This window comes from Grammomys surdaster, unplaced genomic scaffold (assembly GCF_004785775.1).
Source record: "Grammomys surdaster isolate TR1022 unplaced genomic scaffold, NIH_TR_1.0 142, whole genome shotgun sequence".
NCBI lineage: Eukaryota > Metazoa > Chordata > Mammalia > Rodentia > Muridae > Grammomys > Grammomys surdaster.
The window spans coordinates 2,937,399-2,961,961 of record NW_021604600.1 but is presented as its reverse complement, the minus strand read 5'-3'; the positions used below and the strand labels follow the sequence as shown (position 1 = coordinate 2,961,961).

Genomic DNA, 24,563 nt, shown 5'->3' with positions numbered 1-24,563 from the left:
ACCCAGTCAGGGACCAATGTCAGCCTGGAGAAGGCCTTAAGAGGCCCCCAGAAGCAGAGACTGAATTATTTGGGGTGCTAGAGAACATTTACTGGTTTTTGTGGGGTTTTTGTTTGGTTTGGTTTGGTTTCTTGAGACAGTCTCACTATGTACTACAAGCTGGTCTTGAACTTGAATCTTTCTGCCTGGGATTACACGCGTCTGCCTTCCAGCCCCATGCCTGATTTTGCTGAAGTCCGTTTAGGACCTTGGGCCAATGCTTTAGAGGACAACAAGGAAGGACGTGCACGATTCCCAAGCTAGTCCAGGATTCCTGGCCTGCCTGAGTGCACTTGGTTCTCAAGGCAGCGTGCTTGTCTATTCTACGCCCCAGACATGCTCCGGGGCACCCCAGCTACCTAGTGGGATAAAGAACAAACCTCCACCCAGTGTTTTCTCTCTTTATTTTTCTAAACACAACATGGGCTCCTCTGTGAAGCCTTCTTACCTGATGCTGCCTTCCTATGATCTGCAAACCCCCTTCCCCAAGTCTGCTAACAGAGGTCAGCCAATGTCAACTAGTGCAAGGTCACTGATTCTGGGAGATTGAGGTGGTAACAGATAAGGAAGTAACCTATCATCAGAACAGGGACTCTAGGGGTCTTTGGATCCTGTCTGCTAGGGCAACAGAAAGCAAAGACTGGGTAGGGTGGGCAAGGGCCAGAAAAGGATACAAGTTCAGTATTCTGGTACCAACATCTTGACTCTATGCACCCCTCAGCCTGGGGCTGACCAGAGGGACATGGGCTCTGGCTTGGGCACCTGTGCACTGGCTCTTCGGACAAGGCCTAATAAAACAAGGCACTGGCAATGGCTGTAACTCCCTCAGTTTCAAGTTCACTAGTTGCTGGGTGGGGGTACGGATCTAGATGGCCTCCACCTCGCTGTCCGATTCCATGGTGTCCATCGGCTGCAGCCTCAGGGAGTCATAGTTGGGGGGTGGAGTCCCCGGAATGGGCAGAGTCTGTTGGTCAGGGTAGACCTCAGCATGGGGCCTGCAGCTGGTTGTGTCGGGCTGGAAGCCAAAGTTGGTGTGGGCCTCCACCAGCTCAGCCACAGTGGGTGGCGGGCCAGTGTAGGGTGCCTGTGGCCGCCTCCTGCGCAGGCCTTTGCAGGAGGCCACCAGCTTGATGATGGTGATCCAAATGAAGTCGATAATGATCTCCCCAAATTCAATGAGGCACAGCACCGAGCCCCCCATCCAGAAGCCAAACTGGCCCCCCAGGTTAGAGAGCAGCCACACGATCTGTAGGAAACGGGGAGATGAGGGCCCAGTCCTGCCCAGCACTGGGGCCCTAATCCCCACCTTGGGTCTCAGGGATCCACAAGACTGGCACGCCACACTTACGTTGTTGGCTGGCGATTCCTCGATGGTACGGTAGTTGAACTCTTGGAAGTAGATATTGAGCTTGACAACACCCTTCCTGCAGGAGGCAGCAAGGCAGTGGGACCACAGGCTGTCATCCCTCCCGGGATGGGTGCAATGCATGCACCCCTGGGAAGGGCACTGCATGGCACCCTGCTCACCTCCAGCCTGAGTTGATCCCAGGACTGGGGAGATTCAAACCAGACCTGGAATTACTGCCTTTCCTACTCTGGGCCTCAGAGCCATCTGTGCTCAGCACCTGTCCCGTGGATCTTTTCTTTCTCCTCCTTGTCTGCCATTTTCCTAAAGGGCCTTCTGGCTTGAGATAGTCCCAGAGGTTACTCTGAAGTCCCTCCCTGAGCCTAGGGTAGCCCTTCCCATACACTACACACCCAAGAAGTGTGGCAGCCTCAAGCAGGGTGACTAGGGCACCTGGGGCTGAGAGGGTGGCAGAGGAGTGGCTCCCCATTACACTGGGAGTCTCTGGAAAGGCTGGGCTGTCCCATTTCTCCAGGCCTTTCCCAAATTACATCTTTTCCCTGGGTATCTCAGACTCTTCTTGACTGGAAACAGCTTTAACTTCTCAGATGTCACCTGTTCCCCAACCTCCCTGTCTCAGGGGCACACTAAGGCTCTTCCCTGTTCCTAAGGGAGAGGCATTTGTGGAAGACCTTCCTGGCTGGAAGACCTTTTTGCATCTCAGCTTGATGTTCCTGGTGGTATAAACCTTGTCTTTCCTGCACTCAGAGCATTTGTGTTGAATGGATGGAGGGGAGGTGGGTGGATGGGGAAAATGGAAGGCTGGAAATTGGGGAAAACAGCTCAGCATGTAAAGTGCTTGCCACAGGAGCCCAGTAGCCCGAGTCAGTCTGAGGGCCCCATATAAAGAAGGAAAGAGAGAGCTGACTCCACAAAGGTGTCTTCTGATCTTCACACACACCATGGCATGGGTGTGCCTACATACATATATAACACACACAAATAATCTTTTTTTTTTTTTTTTTAAAGAATGGAAGACTGGGGTGACGGAGAGGTGCAGACACATGAAAAGGGGGGCCCTCTGTTAGACACTGAGCCCTCAGGTGCCTTTCTTTCCCTCTTATCCCCCTTCCTCTCTAGTCTTGGACTGGTTTGAACAGCAAAAGCAATTTGGGGAGCCGTTCCATGTGCACACCCTGCCCAGGGCACTGGTTCCTCCCTTTTCTGCCTTCACCAGCCCTGGCCACACTCCAGCCTCACCTGCTTAGAGTGATATTCGAGCTCTGGTCCCGCTCCTGAGACAGGACATGTAAGATCCAATCCTAGAACCCAAGAAGGCAGCTGAGAGAACAGGACATGTGCAGGCGTGCCCATGTATGTGTATGCGTGCGCACACACACACACACAAAACATAACCCCTGCAGTGTTGGGCCAGGGCAGAAAGCAGCCTTCACCTTCCAGAAGCCTGAGCCTTGAGTTGAGAGCATCCAACACTCACAGAAAGCCTGGCTGTCGTCAGAGGGAGAGAGGGAGGAGGGGCTCAGCTCTCCAGCTGTCTTGTACCCAGGCAGATATGTCTCAGGCTCATTCCCTTCTCTGGCCAGAGCACTAGCTGTTCCTTCTTCCCAGAATCCTCCCTGCCTGGCCTGGGCCAGCTCTGCCTCTGGCTATGGCTCCTTAGAGAGGCCTTCCCTGACCTGCTTTCTGAAGTGCTTTCTCTTGCTGTTTGCTCCCATTGTTTCTGTCCCTCATGGCCTAGACCTTGAAATGATCTTATTTCTATGTATATGTTGTCCCTCACTGACTGGGCTGTGGACTTGGTAAAGGGAAGCCTATGCCTGTCCCTGGCATGGTGCCTGGGAGAATATTGGTGGGGTGGAAAGAAGGGAGGGAGGGAAGGAGAGAGGGACCAACGAAGGGGATAAGGAAAGAAAGATGGAGGGGAGAGAGGGAGAAGACCCTCTTTAAAGTCCCAGACTTGTTCTCAACACAAAGATAGGAGCTAGGCCTTCCAACATCTCACCTCAGAGGCTTCGGATGGCCAGTCAGCCATGGAGATGGTCATCTTATACTGAGTGTCACTGGAAGAGAAGCCAGCCCTGTTGCTGTTCCATGGCCCAGTGCCTTTCTCGCCAGGACCTGCAGGCCCCCATAGCCTGGTGCCCTCCTCACCAGCACCCGCAGGCCCCATCACCCTGTGCCCTCACCCCAGCACCCGCAGGCCCCAGCACCCCATGCTCCTCCAGCACCCACAGACCCCTGGGACACACTCACTTGCAGGACTCCTTGCACACGCTGAGGCAGGTCTCTCTCTGGGCCACACTCATCTGTAGGCTTAGGTAGCAGTAGGCTTTATGGGAGAGAGAGGTGATCAGGAGCCAGGAGGGATGCTTCCAGGGGTCTTCCCTCCCCCAGGGAGCATCTGCTCTCCTCCTAGGTCACCCAAGGGAGACTCAATCTAAGTCCCTTGTTACTAAAATCATTGCTCCATACCCCACCCCTCCCCCTGGCCATCTTGCCCCAGTCCAGCATTGGGTGCTATCCCTAAACATCCTAGATACAACTCAGTAGGTTAGAGTGTCTTCTCCTTTGTCCCTCCTCATCCTACCTCAGAAGAAGGCTTCTAGGGTCATGTACAGAAGGGTAAGTGATCAAAACCAAGCAAGCAAGCAAACAAATAAATGTATGTTTTCCTCATTTGTATATTGTATTGGTGGTAGGACCCACGACTACTAAGTGCATCTATAGACTGGCTCTAATCCCCCAGGACCCTCACTCTCAGGTTCCAGCTCTGTGGAAACCCACTGCGAATTCGTCCTGTGATGAAACCATACCACAATGGCAGCTTCTTCAGTGTTCCCTTCCAGCCCAGTTCCCATCATGCATCGATGCACATGCTGAGAATGGATTAATGGTTTTGTGTGCACATGCACACATGCAAACACTGGAAGCAAGGTGCCTGTTTATGAGCACACACAGGTACTGCAGTGGCACAGTGTTCTGTGCATGGAGACACAGCCATGCCTTTCTTATGTGCACTCTCTAGCAGCCCCATTCTCTGGCTCGTGTGTGCAGGGATGTGCATGGCACACACATGCCTAGAGGGACAGGTCATCCCCCCAGCTATGTGTCTCAAGCATGTACTTCATGGAATCAAGATGAGGAGAAAGAAGTTTCTTTGGGAAGGGAGCCTGGGGGAGGGCTTGTGGGCCAGGGAGAAGCCCCTGGACTGGGGAGAGACCCCTTGGCTAGGGGCTTTCCCTCACTGTTGTCTGTCTTCCTGTGCTATACTCACCCCAGTCTGGGAAGTCCCTGTTGTTGCAGTATTTCTCCCCAGTAGGCAATGGGTACAAGTAGTGACCACAGCTACAGTTATGGATCATGTGGTCTTGGAAACAGGAATGAAGACAGGCCTGCGGATGCAAAGCAGATCTCAGATATGGTGGGATGGTCCCATTCCAGTACCAGGAAGAAGGAGCCCAGAGAAGTTACAGCTAGGACAGAGAGCTGGAGGCTAGGAGGCGTGGCCTGCTGACAGCTGCAGCTACAGGCTCTGCTGGCAGGTCACGGTTGCTCTCACAGATGGGACCCCACAGCAGCTTCTTGGTGCCTGAACAGGGACACAGTCCAGATCCCAGCAGCCCCAGTCCCTCCTTCCAAAGCTGGGTCCTGTAGATGGCATGGGCACGGGTGGCCCGCCTCAAGTAAGTGAGCCAACAGCTCATCCAGTGACGTGTCAGCACCCTTCTGAGGTCTGTGTACACAGAGACCTGGAGAGATGGAAGCAAGCTGGCTCAGATCTGCTTTCTTATGACAGGGGGTGGGATGGGGTGAGATACCCAAGGGGGCAGAGGAGTGACCTTTAATGGATCAGAGCTGAATGAAGGAGTAGAGGGGATATAAGAGTCCCCAGCCCTTAGAACTGGTTTGTAGTGAGGACACTTTGAAAGCTCCAGTGTCCACGGGGTTCAGGTCATTCTAATCTGGTTTCAGCTCACTCATGGACCAGCAATGTGTCCTGGAGCAAATGATTAACTTGTGAGCCTCAGTTTACTCATGGAGAAACAGGATACTAGTCATACCCGCCTTCCAAGATTGAAGGACTCAGGACAGCGCTTGGTAAGCAGCTATTACACCTGCTCCTTCCCTCATGAACATGTCCGAAGTGTTGACTACAATGGCCTCCTGCTCCAGCCCATGTCTACTCCTTGCCTCTGTCCACTCCTTCCCTCCTCCCCTGCACCCTCTCCTCCAGACCAATACATCTGACCTCTTCTCCCCAAGGGACCACTGAGGTCCCTACTGGCAGGAGGTGGGGCTGACTAGCCCATTCAGAGGTGTAGTCAGGAGGAGACAGAGTGGGAGTCAGAGGAGGTATCGCATTAGAGTAGCTCTGGCTTGGGCGAGTGGTTCACACAGACCTCAGTCTCTCATCTGGAAAACAGGTGTTACCCTCAACCCTGTGCCTGCAGCACATTCAGTTCAGGGTCTGTGAAACCCAGTTTTCCTCCCTCCTACACAAGAGCCATGTGTATAAAACCATGTGCATCCCAGGGACGCCTCGAGGATGCAACACATGTAAATTACTTGCTAAAGTATATGGCCAACCTGCTGCAGTTAGTACACTCATAAATGCTGCTGTCGTTGGCATACTGCTAACACAGAGGAGGGACTGAAGAGATCAAATGAGGAAAAGCATGTAAACCATCAGCACTGAATCTCACACACAATGAGAGTTCCATCCTGGGTGATCCCCTCAGAGACACCTGCCAATGGGATGTAAGAGTGGCTAGCCCTGGGCCCTGGGGTCCCTGCAGCACCATGGTCCCATGCACCACTTACACAAATGCAGCCATGTCTACCTGGTGCTGCATGCCTGTAATCCCCCTACTGAAGAGACAGAGAAAAGAGTATTTTGAATTTCAGGTCAGTCTGGGCTACGTAGGGAAACCTTGTCTCAAATAAGTAGATAAATAAGAAAGACAAGATTTGGCCAAGCCAGTTCAGCTCTCGTAAGGTCAAGGGGACAGGGCCCCAAGGTCACCAAGCCTGCACAGTCTTCCCACCTGGATGGAATAGGTGGTGTTGTAGACACTGTAGAGGTTCTGAATGGCAACATCGGAGCCGTTCATGGTGCAGGGACTGTAGGGCTCCCCCTTGCGCTGCAGCTTGTCCTGTGGAGAGAAGTGGCTCATGGAGACCTCTGGTAGCCCCTTCTGTATGTATGTACCGCCCCCATGGAGCCAAATGGATGCTGCAAAGGGCTGGGGAGTTGCAAGTCCTGGAAGGCACAAAAGGTCAGCGCCTTGCCAGGTACTGAGGTTTGCACGGAGCAAGGGTGGGCTGGGGTCATGAACTCTAGTTTCTGGGCACGGGAGGGCAACCTGGACAGGGGAGCTTCTCCCTTCAGCCTCCCCACTCAAGCTGCCCCGGGGGCCCTGTCTTTACCACCAGCACCCCAATAGATGTCTCAGTTCCTGCCATGGCATAGATGCCCTCTTCTCTAATGAAGGGGTACGTCCTCTGCTCATGGAGCATAAGCCGAGCCCCGGCTGTGGACGCAAGGAAGGGGACATAGTCCTCCTGACCGATGTCCAGGATCAACTTGAGACCTGTTGGGGAAGGACAGCGAGGGCTATTGAGCTTGTGTATACCGAGGTGAGAGGGAGAGCATCAACCCAAGCGATCAAGCCTTGTTCAGCCAAGGCGTTCTCTGGGGCCCACAATTTCCTGGTCTCCTGTGCCGTGCCCCACCTGCAGTCTCCCGTCTACATAGCACGACCTGCCCACTCATGCTGCCTATCCTACCCCACTCACATGACATGTGACCTCATCCTCCCCATCCAGTGGCGTTGCTCCTTCCTGATGTGCCTCTGAGCCGCTTTTCCCTCCTTCTGGAATGCTGATCCCGCCCTCTCCTTTCTTCTGGACCTTTCCACTCTTTCTTCAGGCTGCAGTTAGTATCACTTCCTCCAGCAGCTTTCCTGATTGTTCAAAGCCTCAGAGCCTCCCGTGTGCCCTCTCCCAGCTCTGGAACGTTCCCTCCCGGTGCCTGCCTCACCTCAATCTTATTCTCAGACTGTTTTCCTGCCAGGCTGCCTGGTTTCGAAGCAAAGACTTGCTCCCTCACACACAGCCCTGAACTTGGGATCCTGGGGTGACATCTCTGTCTGATCTGAGCCATCACTCACTGAGCACTTTCTACATACTATGTGCTTATTTATTTAAGACAGGATCTGGCTAGGTAGCCCAGGTTGGCCTCAAACAGGTGATCTTACTGTCTCAGCCTCTTGCTTGATGGGATCACAGGCTTATGGCTTTATATCTGGCTATAAAGTGCTTTATTATAAAATATTGTACTGGATGCTCACAAAAGCCCATGAGATACTATAATTATCCCCATTTTACAGGTAAACAAACTGATGCACAAGGAGGTAAGGGACCTCTCTCAGGTCACACTGGGAGGTAATGGATTTGCTGGGCTCCTAACCACACTGTCTCTCAAGTGAATGGCCCAGCAGTTTGTTGACTATTTTCACTAACAAGGGCTGAGTGAAGGTGGCTCGGTGGTCCCCTCTTGGCCAGTGGCCCTGATGATCAAGGAAGGCCATCCTGCCTTGTGATGACTAGAAGTGTTACAGCCTGAGACTGTGTGCTATCCTCCTGCCATTGTGGATGTCTGGGTGTGTGTCTCTGTCTCTCCAAGGTCTTACTTTGCAGCTGAGGCTGTTCTTAAACTTGTGATTGTCTTACTTCAGCCACCCAAGCATTGGGATTACAGGAGTATGCCACAGCAGCCAGCTTCCACCAGCCTTCCTCTAAAGGACAGCACAGTGGAATGGGCATCTGTCCTGCCCTGCTGAACAGGGGACAGCCTGCTGCTGCTGTTCATCTACTTCAGAGAGGAAGCAGGAGAGAGGGGCTAAGTCCTAGGTCTTACCTCTTGGTTCACTGTCTGGAAGAAGCCAGCCTCCATTCCAGGGTTCTTGGCTGAGAAAACACCCTCTAGGCTTCTCTTAGCACATAGCTGAGGACCCATAAAGGCCTTGGCCTCTCCAGGTTCACAGTGGAGGCTCAGGAGAGGCTCAGAGTTTCTGTGCTGACCTTAGGTTAACCCTCAGTCTCACACCTGATATCAGAGAGTCTTTCAACCCCATGCGGTAGCACCTTATAGATCTCCTAGGCAAACCCAAACTCACCAAATTCAGTCCCAGGGTTGGCAGAAGGAAGTGCCTTCTCTGTCATGCCCCAGTTGAAGATGTAGCAGTTGCCATAATCAGGGTAGAAGATAGGTGTGAAGTTCCTAAAGAAACAGGGAAGGTAGGAGGGTGGGGGAGCTTCCTCTGGGAAGAAGGCTCCCCCAGGGCACTGCCCTGCTCTGCTGAAGAGGGGAGTGGGCAGTTTCCACCTTCCATACACTTCAGAGGGGAGGCAGAAGGGAGGGGCTAAGTGGCAGATCAGCTCCTTCCTTCTTGTCCATCCCCCTGTGGAAGCCAGGAGACTCCCAGAAGGCTGAAAGGAGGAAGGGAGGGAGTCTCTCCTGACTGGAGTTGGTTTAGCCTTTGAGGCTTGTGAAGAGGAAATGTTCCCAGATGCTTGCCTCAGTCTACACCTTCAAAAGGATGTGGCCTTGTCTTGACCCTTCTGCTTTTGGCTTTGAGACTTCCTCACTGTGCAGCCCAGGCTGCCCTGGGACTGGGATCCTCTGGCACTCGTGGGGTTCTAGGTGTGTGCCGCTCTGCCTGGATTTGAGAAGGCTTCCTGCATCCCTCTAAATGTAAGAGCTCTATAAAATGATGCTGTCGCCATGTTCAAAGCTATCAGCAAAATCTCTCAATGCTGTTGATTAAATATACAGTTCCAATTTCCACTGTCTCAAAAATAGTAAATTTGTTTTTATTTCAATTTGTTTATTTAAACCAAGACCCAAATAATTTTTTAGTAGTTGTTTAATTGTATTTGGTTAGCAAGTCCTCTATGTCTCGTTTGACTGTGTCTCTTGGTTTAATAAGAAAATCTCACTCCACACAAGCCTGACAACCTGAGAATGATTCCCAGGATCCATGGTGGGAAGGAGAAAAACCAAGTCCCAAAAGTTGTCTTCTGACCTCCGAGGATATACTATGGCAGTCATGCATGCATGTGTGTGTGCACACACAAATAATAACAAAATTAAAATACAGTTCCAATTTGGTCTAGGTAATAATTAAAGGTGAGGTAGCCTTGTACAAACCCCATATCTCAGGACAGAGTCTTTACTGTTATCAAGAACTGGAGTCTGGAGGATGTGTTAAACAATGCCACAGACAGTCATTAAAAATGTAGACGGTGGGGACCTTGACAGTGTTAGTAACCCTGTTCCTTCAGTAAATACAATATCACAGAAAAAAAGAGAAATCATCTGTAGAGAGACAGAAACTCAAAATTCACAGTGTATGAGATCAAACTGCACAATCACTTCATGTGTGCAAGCTACAAAGAGGATTTCATAAATGAGTGAAGGGCTGGAAAGGAGGAACAGTGTTGCCAGGGCCTGGGAGTGGGCACAGAGGGAGGGTGGGTGATGAGTCCCCAGAGGCTGGGAAGTGCAGTGTGGGATGAGTGGTGGCAGAACCATCCCTTAGGAACAGAGAGGTCAGCTGCTGTGCAGCACAGCACAACAGGGTGATGGCAGCTCCTGACAATGCATGACACATTTTACATAAGCTAGAAAACAGGGCTGGCTGGCGGGGCAGGGCATGCCCGACAGCCAGCCACTCAGGGTGCCTAGGAAGGTTTAAGACTAGCCTGGGCTATGTAGTGAGCCTTCGTTTCAAAACACAAAACAAAACAAACAAAACAGTCCTACAGCAAAAACTGGAAGTGAAGTTTCTAAACCCATGAAAGATAAATATTTTGGAAGGTGGAGGGGCCTCGATTGTTCACTGTGTGTAGTAGTAGCAGGACATGGTCACACCGTCAGTACATGTGGGCACACATAAGTATACACAGTACGCATGTATATACAGTCCTATCCACTTAAAAAAAAAACTGATTAAAGGAAAACCACAAGCTGGGTGTAGTGGCTCACACCTGTAACCCTAGCAGGGGGTTGAGCAGTTTCTCCACTTCTGCTCTGTGGTGTGAATGCTCTCATGTCCCTCAGAAGTAGCACTGAAAGCACGTTTCAGAGCGGAGAGTGGACCCCAGAGAGCCCTTAGAGCCCCACCGCCACCGCCACCGGCCCCAGTCACCATCACTGCAACCATGAGCAGGGAGGCTGAGACCCAGCAGCCGCCCCCCGCCCCCCTCCCGCCGGCGAGGACAAGAAGGTCATCACAACGAAGGTTTTGGGAACAGTAAAATGGTTCAATGTAAGGAACGGATATGGTTTCATCAACAGGAATGACACCAAGGAAGGCATATTTGTACACCAGACTGCCATAAAGAAGAATAACCCCAGGAAGTACCTTCGCAGTGTAGGAGATGGAGAGACTGTGGACTTTGATGTTGTTGAAGGAGAAAAGGGTGCGGAGGCAGCAAATGTTACAGGCCCTGGTGGAGTTCCAGTTCAAGGCAGTAAATACTAAGCCAACCGTAACCATTATAGACACTATCCACGTCGTAGGGGTCCTCCATGCAATTACCAGCAAAATAACCAGAATAGTGAGAGTGGGGAAAAGAACGAGGGATTGGAAAGCGCTCCTGAAGGCCAGGCCCAACAACGCCGGCCCTATCCAGGCGAAGGTTCCCACCTTACTATATGCGGGAGACCCTGTGCGAGTCGATCACAGTATTCCAACCCCCCTGTGTAAGGAAGGAGAAGTGATGGAGGGTGCTGACAACCAGGGGGCAGGAGAGCAAGGTAGACCAGTGAGACAGAATATGTATCGGGGTTACAGACCACGATTCCGCAGGGGCCCTCCTCACCGAAGACAGCCTAGAGAGGATGGCAGTGAAGAGGACAAAGAAAATCAAGGAGATGAGACCCAAGGTCAGCAGCCACCTCAACATCGGTATCGCCGCAACTTCAATTACCAAGGCAGACACCCAGAGAACTCTAAACCACAGGATGGCAAAGAGACAAAAGCAGCCGATCCACCAGCTGAGAATTCGTCCGCTCCCGAGGCTGAGCAGGGCGGGGCTGAGTAAATGCCGGCTTACTGTCTCTACCACCATCCGTTTGGTCATTCAACAAGAAGAAATGAATATGAAATTCCAGCAGTAAGAAACGAACAACGAATGGGGATGAAGACCTTATGTGCTTGCTTTTGCCCGTTGACCAGATACATTAGAACTATCTGCATTATCTATGCAGCATGGGGCTTCTATTACTTTTACCTAAAGATGTCTCTTTTTGGTAATGACAAACGTGTTTTTTAAGAAAAAAAAAGGGCCTGGTTTTTCTCAGTACACTTTTAATGGTTTTTAAATTGTTTCATATCTGGTCAAGTTGAGATTTTTAAGAACTTCATTTTTAATTTGTAATAAAGTTTACAACTTGATTTTTTTCAAAAAAGTAAAAAACCCCTGCAAGTACCTGTTAATAAAGGTCTTAAATTAAAAAAAGAAAGAAAGAAAGAAAGAAAGAAAGAAAGAAAGAAAGAAAGAAAGTAAGTTTCAAGGGGTTTGAGGATGCCTCATCCAGGAAGTGTGCTTGCTGATAAGCCTGGCCTTCCGAGTTCATTCCCCAGGACCCACACTGGAGGGGGGGGGTGCTCGACACTGGCTTCCACAAGTCGCTCTTTGACCTTCGCGTGTGGGCATAGGCTTGTGCAATAAATAAATAAATATAAATAAATAAATGCAGTGTTTTAAAAGTTTTTTTTTTCAAAATAAAAAGCAAAAAGAACTGCCCCAAGCAAAACCAGCAACTGGCTATCTATCTACACTGTTCTTTTATATTTATTAAAAACAAAACAGAACAGGGTAAGTCCACCAAATGTGAGAAATTTAAATTTCAACCAATGTTCCAGTCTTAAACCTTCCATCCTGTGGTGTTTACTGAGAAGTTTCTAGGGCCAGGCCTGTGCTGTTTCTGAGCACACTGTCTCACTTGGTCCTAGGATAACCAATATATTCTCCCATTCACTCATGGGAAAGTCCTCTCAGCCTCTGCCTTAGCCCTGAGCTGTAAGAAGATATTGGCATGGCCGAGAGCAGACATAGGAATCCTACCTAGGTGCTGCCCCTGGCTTTCCAGGCCAACATTGGATGGGGCTGCATTGCCGTAACCTCTGGGTTTTGGTTTTCCTAAACGGTAAGGAGGATGAGCAATAGCTGGCCTTTCTTGGCCCCACAAACATTTCTAGAGTGGGCACTGAGCCGGAGCAGCTGGAAAATGGGATAGGGCTGCTCAGTGCAGCTTACACCACAGCACAGGCAAGGGATAGCTCTCTGTCACATCTGTCCTCAAACATGCCCCAGCCTATGCACTTTAAAAAGAAATTACACTTTTTTTTTTTTTTTTTTTTTTTTTTTTTTTTTTGGAGGGGAGACATACGTGGAGAGGCCACAGGACAACTTGTGGAAGTCAATTTTCTTCCAGCATGTGGGTCTTAGAACTTGAACTCAGATGATCAGGCTTGGGGCAAGCATATTTACCCGTTGAGTCATCTCGTCTGTCACTAGCGTGTCCTAGGCACTGTCCTATTCTAAGGCTCAGTCTCTGGTTCAAGCTCCTCAGGATTCCTGTGCGTTCCCTTTGTTCCCTGACAGCCATCCTGCACTAGAATCCCTGCAGAAGCCCCGTCTTCACCTTTGTTTTTCAAAACCTTTGTTCCTTCTGTCCTGCCGTGCAGTGTCAGGGCCATTGTCCCCCATCTCTGAACTGGGCAAGGCACACCCCTCTCATACCCTCCAGAGGATCCATGATGCTCACTGGCTCCCTTACCTAGGCTCTGCCCCCTCATTCACTATAGTTGAGTACCACTCCAGATGTTTGCAAACACAGGCCTCTGCACAGGGCTGGTCCTTGTGTCTAGAGAACCTTATCTAACCAGCCCATCAAATAGTTGGTTTCTTCATTTCCTTCAGTTTCATTTCCCCCTGAGACCTCCTCAGTCTCCACCCCTGCCCCAAGCAGAGTGACGGAGCTCAGCTAACTATGAAGAGGAGTTAGGAATGGACCTCTCCCCTCAGATTTCCACTTGGGGAATCGCCCCACTTTATCCGCTTACCCATCTGCTGCCCCTGCTGTGGACCCTGAGCCCAAGAGGAGCCATGACCTTGATCTGTGACAGCCAGAGGTCAAGAGCACTGGCTCAGAGTCGTCGGCCCTGAACTGACTTCTGGCTTTGTCCTTTCCTAGCTCAGTGAGTGTGAAGATGTCCCCAGTGTCTCCCGGCATCATTTTCTCCATCTGTTAGTACCTCCCAAGGACAAAAATGCAGCAGCTGCTACCTTCCAGGACTGTGCTGAGGGCAAGATGCCTTGCATACTGTGATGTGAAAAGCCCCTTGGCTAGCGCTGTCCACACCTCGGTTTCCAGGGCCTGGCACACAATGCAGCAGCACACAGACACTTGGTAAATATTTGTTGAATAAATAATGTGATAAGGACACTAGAGAGATAGACGAAGGAGGTGGGGAGGAGGTGGGTCAGGGAAAGTGTCTGGGCCAAGGTGAGGCCCGAGGTGAGACTCGAAGGATGAGGAAGAGGTGGTGGATTCTTGTAGGTGGGAAAGGAAAGGTCATATCCTGATGGGGGGCACAGCACTGGCAAAGGCTTGAAGGGGAACAGGTGCCTTGAGCAGGCACCACAGCGACTGTGTGGGTCACAGCTAAGACCACAGGCAAAGAGCAGAGCAAACAGGCTGCAGCCAGGCCCTGCTCTGAAGGGAGAGACTTCGCCCCAGGCCATGAGGACATAGTGTTCCCAAGTGACTGTCTTGGGTAGATGCAGCCCAGAAGGGAGTAGAGGCTGCCAGGGTGTGGCCAGTCCCTTCCCGCAGGCTGCACTCCGGGTTGTCATCTGTGCCAACTATTCATTTGTTGGTAATGCCTGCCACCCAGTGAGGCTGTGCCCATCCCTGATACCCTCTAGATTCAGAACAAGAGTCCCCTCTATAAATGTTTCCCGGGACATGAGCCAAGTAGAGGCCAGCAAGCTTTCAGAAATGACCGGGAGATATCCAGGAACACTCTTGCTCACTCGTGGTGCCAGATACTCTGGAGACTTGAGCTTAGGAGTTCCACACCAGACTGTACAACATATCTAGAAGAGGAGGAGGAAGGAAAGTGGGGTGGAGGTAGGAAAAATGGCAAAGTGCTAGCTGCCAAAACATAAGGACCCAAGTTTAGATTCCTAACATCCATGAGTCTACTTGCCCCTCCCCCACATCACGTGACCACTTGCCTCTCCATCACATCATGTGACTCACTTCCAGAATAAGGACAGGCGATACCCAAGCATGGAAGATGATGTCATGGGTGCTATAACCTGGCCATCATGCGCCACCAACTCAGACTTGACTGAGCCCATCACCCCTGCTAAGATCAAACAGGTCCACCCACATCCAGGCCTTCCGACAAGACATTCAACCAGTTCTCTGAAGCACTCAAGGTCACCCCCAACAAAGAAGCTTGAGAAATCGTCCTACCAAGGAGAATCCATGCTCGATGCCACCTGTGCTCCGGGATGGAGTCCTTGACAGGAAGATGTCACATGGGAAAACGGATACAATCAGAACAAAGCATGTTGTTTCCTTCCTAGAGATATGCTAGTTTGCATTCTTTGCAGTTTGCTTTTGTGGTGCTAGGTTCTGGCCCAGAACTCTTACACGCTAGGCAGGTGCTCCGCCCATGACCTGCACCACACTCATAGCCTTAGTTTGACAGATTACAGTTGTGAGACAGGATGCTACGAAAAGAGACCACTGGGGTCAAAGAGCTCTATGCATTGTTTTTGGCAGTGTGTGTGTGTTATATGTGTGTGCATGTGTGTATATATGGTATGTGTGGCTTATATGTGTGGTATATATTTGTGCATTGGTGTGCATCTGTGTGCATGCATGCATGTATGTGTATGGTATATGTGTGTGTATGATATGTGTGTGTGTGGTATGTGTAGTTTACATATACGGAGTATGTGTTTGCATGTGTGTATGTGTAGTTTATATGTGTGTGTATGTGTGCCCATGTGTGTGCACACATGTGCACTCTTGCTCACAGGAGAGGCCAGAGGAGGATGTTGGCTATCCTCTTCTGCCTTATTCCCTTGAAGCAGTCTCAGTAAACCTGGAGTCAGGCTGAGCCAGAAAGGCCCTAGAGCTGGGGCCACAGGCATGTACAACCAGACCCAGCTTTTTACATGGGTCTCAGGGATTCAAACTCAGGTCCTCACACTTGCATAGGAAGTTATGGTATCCCCTGAATCATCTCCTCAGTCCCCCATCTTTGCCACTTTTTAACAAATATGAAAGAATTCCACTATCAGCTTATTTGTTTTTAATGTGGTGAGAATTGGTCCCCAGTGCGGGGCTCAGTTCTAAGCACTCTACCGTAGGCCAATTTATTAAATCCCCCATGAGCTCTGTGAGGTCATTTCACTCACCCTATTTGTTAGATAAGGAAACTGAGGCATAGAGACACTAAGTAACTGTCTGATCTCTCATCTGTAGTAGAACCATTGCCAAGATGTAGATTTTTTTGTGAAGACCCTCATAGGATGTGAATGAGGTTTGAGTACTGTTGATATGGGCACAGCCATACCAAGGACCCCAAGTCCTCAGACACTAAAGTGAGTGCTGAGGTCAAGGTTCAGGATAAACCATGGAAGGGTCTTGTACTTGGTCCGACTACAACAGTTAAAAGGGGTCCAGCCTTCAGCTTATTGAGACCCAGAGGTCGGACTAAGAAAGCTAAGGTGTCTTATATTGCTCCCAAGAGCAAGCTTAAGAGAAACAAGCTTTGGCTGGCTGTTCTGAAACATGGTGACTGGCAATATTAGTTGCCTTGGTCGAGAGGGCCCTTCTGATGACTGTGGTGCTGGTGTGTTCAGACAGCCACTTGGACATTACTGTGGCAAATGTTGTCTGACTGACAATTGCAGAATTGATAAAAGGACAGGAATTGATGAGAAAGAGAGAGAGACAGAGACACAGAGAGAGACAGAGGCAGGGATAGACAGACAGACAGACAGACAGACAGACACATAGAAAGATGCTAAGTGGAATGTTGAAACAAACACAGCACTGGCTGGTATTCAACTCGAGGCAGCTTGATGGCCCGGTGCAGCTGCAGGGCGTGCTCCTAACACTAGGTCTTTCCTTTGAGGAATTCATATGCCCATCAGAGGGGACAGAAGCAGAGTGAGCAGGCAGGGATGGGGCGTCAGGAGCCCAGGACGGTGGAAGTCAAGGAGCACAGTCCTGTCCAGTTTCCGCTCAGGAAGCTGGTAGCCAACAGCTGTGTGAGTAAGGGGCAGCCTAGGTGTAGGTTGGCTATGGTTTTGTGATAAGTAGCTGGGTGGCCTCTGTTCCTGAGGCTTGGCTCAGGAGATTTGAAAGGAATGGACAGGAAGAGACAAGGACAGATACCTTTGGTTTCTTTCTTTCCTGTTCTTTTCCTTCCTCCCCCCCGATCTCCTGTACCTGCTCTCTCTTTCTTTCCAGGGCCTTATGTAGCCCAGCCTTGAACTCCAGCTTTGCCTGTCTCACCTGCTGAGACTACTGGCATCTGCCACCATGCTTGGTTGTTCAAGCTCCATCTATGAATAACAGAGACCTCTGTCTCTGCCACTCACCAGCAGTGTGACTTAATCTCTCTGGGGGTCGTGGGGAAAATAGCACCCTTTCATAGGCCTGTTGCCATGGTGAATTATACTTTCATATATGAAAAGCACTCAGAATAGACTCCACTAAATATGGCATCATTAATGAATTTGAATTCCTTATCAAATGTGGGCTTAGTAATACCAATAATTAGTTGAAATCCAACCTGCTTCAAGACAGACCTGCCCCATCAGTGGGGCACTATCTTGTGATTATTACACCCATGGGGACCACCGTTATTCTGATTTGCATTATGGAATATTGATGCTATCCTACCTGTGGGGTGTGTGTGTATGTGTGTGTGTGTGTGTGTGTGTGTGTGTGTGAGAGAGAGAGAGAGAGAGAGAGAGACAGAGAGACAGAGAGAGAGACAGAGAGAGACAGAGAGACAAAGAGAGACAGAGAGAAATAGAGGGACAGAGAGAGACAGAGAGAGAGAGAGAGACACAGAGAGACACACAGAGAGACACAGAGAGAGGCACCAAAGAATTCTTGGTCCTCCTGTCCACAGGCTTGAACCATCACATTTGGTTTGATTGACAACTGCTTGACACCATGTGCAAAATGCCTGCTCAGTACATCTGCATATAGGGGAGGACAGAGTACAGCTCTCAGCCTATTCTTCACTGAGCCTCCTGAAGGTTCAGGGTGTAGGTACTGTCCCTGCAAGATGAACCTGGAAGCATGTCCTATGTCCTAAGGAAGGAGCCCCTGTGCAGCAGCAGAGTTGAGAACTCAGACCAGGAGATGCACAAGTTGCCATGCCCAGGCAACAGAGGTGGGACTCTGTGGACAAGCTGGAAGGTCCCCAGACTTTCTGGGTCGCTGTCACCCTCGCTCTGCCACTCTCAACATGAGGAGGCACTGTAGGGAAGAGGAAGCTTTTGAGCCCCATAAGCCTCGCTCTGCATGCTAGTGTGGACCTGACATATGTCCTTCACAGCAGCTGGGAAACGTGGGGAAATGCTTGTTCTGTTTCAGAAAACAAAAGCCAGGCAATCCCAGGTGCCCACCCAGATATGCCACCAGATGGTTGTTTGTGTGTAGCCAAGAATTCCTTGCCACCCCCCTCTCTTACACACACACCCCCCCCCCCCCCCCACCCCCCCCACCCCCACCACCACCACACCATCTATCCCCCAGCTGTTGGGAGCTGCAAGCTAATGACTCAAGGCTGCTCCTGTTCCTGGGGTGGCCAATAGCCAAGCCTGGCTGATAGAGACATTATAAAAGGCCTGGCCCCTCTGTCAAGGGAAGACAACTCTGGTTCTATTTGTGCACCACAGCACGTCTTCCCATGAATCAGGTCTGCCCAGGCTTCACCCACAGTCATTGAATCCTCGAAGATCCTTATCCTCCTTCCTTATCTGCCTTCCTCGCTGACTTCTCCCAAAGTGATTCCCTCTCCAGTGTCATGAGATGTCTCAGACGTGCCTCCAGCAAGCTGCAACAAGACGCTTAGGCATATAGATCAGCCTGTGTGCTCTAGAGAGCTACTCTAGATCTGGGTGGGTCTGAGCCTTAGTGGGTCAGGCTGCTAAGTCATTTGCTAAGTCATTCTGTCTGTCAGGGCAGAGGACAGGAGTTTCTCTCACCGATAACTGCAGGGCTCTGTTCCAAACAGGCAGGCTAGGATTATGCGATCAGGGGCATAGCCCATCCCCACCAGGTCCTGGGGAAGCACTTGTGAGAAGATGTTGGTGGCCTGCAGGATGTACCACTCAGTCACCGCCTGGGTGGCACTGGTGAAGTTCCGGAAGGTACACACAGTCCCATTGGCACTGCACTGTGAAATGGAAGAGAGGTTCCTGAAGACACGAAGGCCACTGCCCCGAGGAACCCAGGAAGGAATGGCAGCACTGTATTATCTACCCTGTGGCTTCACCCTGGTGGTGGTAAATGTGTTAGAATCCTAGCTCATGCATGCTCAGGGAGATCACCTCAGACAACTCAAGGCTAGTCATACACAGCCCTCATTGGAACTCTTAGGCATGAACACAGGACACATGTACAGATACATAGCTCCTCTCTGACACATACACAAATACATTACACATGCAGAGATACACAGACACACAAACATACAGACACACATATATAGACACATTACATGTACATTATAAGGCATACAAAGACACACAAAAGAGTCACACTCCGATACACATGAGTAAACATACACACCCAAACACGTGGGCACACAAGCACACACATTCAGATGCATAAACACATACAGGCACAGACACAAACACACATGGGTACATACACACAGACACATTCAAACTCATATGAGTACACGCACAGACACATGCGCACAGACACACACTCAGACGCACAGGGCCATGTGGGCACACACAGGGACACACACAGATACAGGGCTCACCCCAAGAGGTAGTGGACAGACAGGCTTGGGCTAAATTTTCAGATAGGTAACCCATGACCACACCCTAAGTGTGGCATTGCTCCTAGGCAGCAGGCTATTTGCTGGTTTGAGTGGGAGTGGGGTGGGTTTTAGAGGCTGTGACCATGTGCCAATGCAAGGCAGACACTTGCCCCTTGGGAGACTGCACATCCATTCTTGCCCCTGTCTGAGGCCGACTCTTAGAGTAACCGGAGAAGCTGCTGACAGTGTAGATCTCTAGGCCCAGCCCCGAACTACATCCTTGGGGTCTCCAGGGATGAAGCCTGGTCTAAATAGTATCCATGGTACGGATAGAGCTTTGGGAGATCCCAGACCAGATGGGTTTTCTCCCACAGGGACTATATGAGCCAGCAGCACCTTGGCCTCAGTGTGGGTGCTGGTTCTTTTTTTTTTTTTTGCCTCTAACTGTGTGCCCCCTCCCCCACTCAGGTCCTTGTGAAAATGACGTCTCTGCATCTCTGGAGCACATGATCCAGGACTGGCCAATCACTGGAGGCTGTCCTGTAGCTTGTGATTATTTTAAGGGTGAGATAATCCAGAGCATTTGTGGCTCTAGTGGGAAAGAGGAGCTGTGGGGAGAGATTGCTGAGGCGTCAGCCAGGAGAGAGCATGAGCTGAGCTGAGATGGAGGGCACTTAGTTCCCACGAAAGCCCCTGAGCACCTGGATCCACCCATGCCTGAACCCAGCTAATTCTGGATATCTCCTTTACGTGCGCCAATGGCTCCCTGCTTTGCCTAAACTAGTTTAAGCTGGGTTACTCTTATCCAAGAATCTTGACTAACACACCAGCTACTTCTACATTTTAAAGAGTGCTTCTAAAGCTCACGGAGTAGTCCAGCTGGTTAAATGCTTGTAGCACAAGTAGGAGAACCAGAGTTGGATCCTCAGAACTCACACAAAAAATCCAGGTGAGGGCTGAAGAGATGCCTCAGCGGTTGAGAGCGCTTGTTCTTCCAGAGGATCCAGGTTTGATTCTTAGCATCACAGGGCAGCTCACACCCACCTATACCTCCAGTTTCAGGGGATCCAGTGCCCTCTCCAGACCTCCATAAGGTACCAACCACACACATGGTGCATAGACACACATGCAAGCCAAACACTCATACACATAAAATAAAATGAATCTAAAAATAATGAAAAATCCAGGGCACACTGCTTGTCATCTTAGAGCTGGGGAGGTGGAAACGGGCAGATCTCTTGGGCTTGCTGGTCAGCCAGCCTTGCCTAAAGAGAAATGACATCTGAGATTGTCCTCTGACTCACCTTTGACAGGTATACATGCAAACACACCCTCCCACCCCCCCCCCCCCCCCCCAAATCTTAGGGTCTCTCAGCAAATCCTAGGTTATTAATGAAAATAGATTGTCACCAGACTCTCTGGATGGCCGTGTCCTGGTCTGTGCTTGCAGAACTTACCAGCCTCATGGCCACTTTGCACCCCTGGGCATTGCAGGTGCTTCCTGGGGCCGTGTTGCTGCTGTTGTGGTTGTCCCCAAACAAGTCGAGGACCACTGGGTGGTCAGGGTTCCGCTCATCAATAAGGACCAGGGGTGTGTGGTTCCAGATGGTAAAGTTCAGGGTAGTGATGGTGTTGGTGTGTCTGGACTCCGGAGCCAGAATCCTGTCCAGGACCGCTTCCATCAGCTCATCCAAGTCCTTCAGCAAGTGCTTGACCTTGGAGTACCTAAGTGCGGAAAGGTTGAGTCAGGTGGGCAAGGAGCCATCACAGAAAGAAAGTGTGGAACCTGGGGTCTTCTTGTACCCCAGTGTAGTAAGAACTTGTCACCAAATCAGGACCTGGTGATGTACACCTGAATCCCAGTTTTTCTGGAGGCTGAAGCAGGAAGAGCACAAGTTCAAACCCATGGGCAACTTAGTGACATCCTCCCTCACTCTTTCTTAAGGAGCTAGAGATGTGTCCTAGCGAAAGAGTGCTTGCCAGCCTGTGTGATGCCCTAGGTGCCACTGAGATGCCACCTTCCTCCCATTGCATCCACGGGTCTCTCCACTGTCCATTCAGTTCACCTAGTCACCAAATACTTATTCAGCGTCTGCCATGTGCCAGGCGATGGTGGCCGGGGCAGCCATGAAAACCTGTTGTAGTGAGGAATTGGTTGTTGATCATGTGTCATGAGTCTGATGTGAGGGCCTTTCTTTTGTTTTGCCCTCTGCCACAATTCTGTCATCACCCCCACACACCGACAAAGCAACTGACTCTTGGAAGCCTCTTGGATTTCTTGGATGAGTTCAGGGATAAGGGACAGGGCTGACATTGGAATTCAGGTTTGGTGGGCTCCAGTAACAGGAGGGAAGTCATACTCGAAAATTCCACTGGAAGCCCCCCTTTTGGCAGAGAGAGAGGGAAGAGAGAGGAGGGGCATGTCTGTGACCTGAGGACCAGGACCAATTTCAGGATGGAGAGGGGGTGGAAGCCACTGAGAGGGTGGCTTCTCTGTTCTCTCTTCCCCAAGAGCTCCATGTTGGAAGAATGACTAGTCCTTGTAAAAGGGATAGATCCTCAGGGGAGAAAACTAGCCATGCCAGGGATATCTGTGTCAGAATCAGAGAGGCCAGCTTTTGTGAAAGAAATTCCTGCACACATACATATAGAATGTACATGCAGCACGCACATGCAGCACACACATGTATGTACCACACACATGTACCACACACATGCACTACATGCATGCATCACACAATGCATCACACATATGGATCACACACATGCAGTACACACATGCAGCACACACATGTAGCACACACATGTAGCACAAACATATAGCACAAAAATGCAACACACACATGTATCATATACATGTACCACACACATGCACTACATGCGTGCATCACACACAATGCAGCAATGCAGCACACACATGTAGCAATACATGCACTACACATGCAGCACACACATGAATAAATGCATGCACAAATATAAAAGCCAAAGGGACATTTGGTGCTCGTGAAGGTGACCACAAGGTGTGAACTGTATTCTAGAACTTTCCTTCAGACAAGAGTATCTTCTGTCTCTCAGGTCTTGAATTTGTCAGGCTGTTTTACCCCAGGCCCTTTGCACACACTATATTCACAACTTGAGTTGCATCTCTACCCCTTCTGGCTAACTTCTGCTCATGCCTTGAGACAGTTTTTACTGACTGGCCACCGACCTGTCCTCAACCCTGACTAGATAAAGTCTATTTGTCTTTACACCCTGAAGCCTTCCCATCGTGTGAGGAAGAGACAGCATGGAAGGATGGTTACAAAGTGGCCCTTCTGGAGTTAGACCAGGCCTCGGGACAAATTCTAAGCTTTTCCCCTTGTGTGGTTGAACAGTGTGCTCACTCCCTGAGCCTGTGTTTCCTCACTGGTGCCCTGGGGTTGCTACAGAAGTGCTTGCCTCAGGAAGGGCTGTACACGTGAGAATCACACCAGTTCCCAAAGCACAATCAGTACAAGCACGGTGTGTCTGTGTGTGTGTTTAATCATCAAAGTGATAATTCAATATTTTTAGAAAAATCTTTTTAAATGTAGGTCTTAAAATTTAAAGGACATTATTATTTTGTGTGCATGAGTGTTTTGCCTGTATGTGTGTATGTGCACTGCACACTCGCTAATGCCTGTGGAGGTCAGAAGAGGGTTTCGAGTTCTCTGGAACTTGGGTTATAGATTATGAACTGCATATGGATGCTGAAAACTGAACTTGCATCCTCTGAAAAACTGACAATTGCTCTTACCCACTGAGCTGTCCCTTCAGCCTCCAACACCCTTTAAAAAAAAATTATGTCTTATGTATGTCTGTTTGCTATGTGCATGCCTGGTGCCCAAAGAGGGCAGAAGAGGGAACTGACTTCCCCAAGGCTGGAGTTACAGGCCATTGTGAGCTGTCATGTGGGTGCTGGGATTTGAACCTAGGTCTTCTGGAAGAGTAGTTCTTAACTGATGAGCCATTTATCTGGGTCTAATATGGAAAAAAAATCCTAATGGTTGTTTCCTCTGGCAGGTTATATAGAGGGCAGGGGACTTGGTTCTGTTCATTGATAAGATTTCCACCATGTGGAACGGTGTCTGGCATACAGTAGATACTCAATAAACACACATGCAATACATAAATGCAGCATTGCTAACACCAGGAGCTATTATGTACCCGGCTGTACAACCCAGGCTGGCCAGGAATCATCCTGCCTCAGCCTCTGAATGCCGGGGTTATAGGTGTATCCCACGGAATGTGGCTTATAGACGTAGGTGTAGCCACAGATGTGGAAGGGCTGGGGAGATGGCTCAGCTGGAAAACTGCTTGATGCACAAGCATGAGGACCCGAGTTTGGCCCTCAGCACCTATGTGAAAAGGTGTGGGAGAGCAAGTTTGGAACCCCAGGACTGAAGATCTGGAGAGAAGTGGATCCCCAGGGATTGGAAGCCAACCAGCATACTCTAATTAGTGAGCCCAGAGCATAATGATAAGCCCTGGACCCCTTCCCACTGAGGCTCGGGGGTCTGCACAGAAGAGGGAGTGGAGAGATAAGAGCCAGAGGGAGTCAATGTCTGTGACAAAATGACATTTGCTACGATATGACACACACAACTGCACCCATGGACTCACAGCAAAAGCTGCATAAGATCAAGCCGCGATCCCAGCCAGGGAGAGGGAGGGGCTTCTACGGGAGTCTCACTCCCAGCTGAGGAGCTCAGAAACTAATGGCTGCTCAGAGAGAGGGATTGGTTTTCTTCAGGGATTTGACCTGTAAGAGGCTGCCTGTGCTCCAGTAGATGGTTTTACATCTATGCACACAAGGCAGCACTAAATGTACTCATGTACTCAGTGGACGAGAGAGAGAGAGAGAGAGAGAGAGAGAGAGAGAGAGAGAGAGAGAGAGAGAGAGAGGAGAGAGGGAGGGAGGCGAGAGAGGAGGGAGAGGGAAAGAAGAAAGAGGAGAGAGAGGGAGGAGGAGAGGAAGGAAAGAGGAGGGAGAGAGAGGAGAGAGGGAGGGAGGGAGGGAGGGAGGGAGG

At 50.2% G+C, this 24,563-nt stretch overlaps 1 protein-coding gene and 1 pseudogene across 1 annotated transcript in view; one reads left to right on the top strand and one right to left on the bottom strand.

Annotated features, from left to right (window-relative positions):
• Nucleotides 1–428: 428 nt before the first annotated feature.
• Nucleotides 429–24,563, bottom strand: part of Scnn1b (sodium channel epithelial 1 beta subunit) — a 25,111-nt gene continuing 976 nt past the window's right edge. The window contains exons 2-12 of the mRNA XM_028764274.1: nt 20,973–21,240; nt 18,731–18,921; nt 8,584–8,687; nt 6,833–6,996; nt 6,451–6,558; nt 4,680–4,797; nt 3,659–3,734; nt 3,408–3,465; nt 2,645–2,706; nt 1,388–1,463; nt 429–1,285 (exon numbers count right to left, since the gene is read on the bottom strand). Of these exons, the coding sequence (XP_028620107.1) occupies nt 905–1,285; nt 1,388–1,463; nt 2,645–2,706; nt 3,408–3,465; nt 3,659–3,734; nt 4,680–4,797; nt 6,451–6,558; nt 6,833–6,996; nt 8,584–8,687; nt 18,731–18,921; nt 20,973–21,240 (1,606 nt within the window). The 3' untranslated portion in view covers nt 429–904. The remainder of the gene's footprint in view (nt 1,286–1,387; nt 1,464–2,644; nt 2,707–3,407; nt 3,466–3,658; nt 3,735–4,679; nt 4,798–6,450; nt 6,559–6,832; nt 6,997–8,583; nt 8,688–18,730; nt 18,922–20,972; nt 21,241–24,563) is intronic.
• LOC114618451 lies at nt 9,682–11,515 on the top strand (annotated as a pseudogene).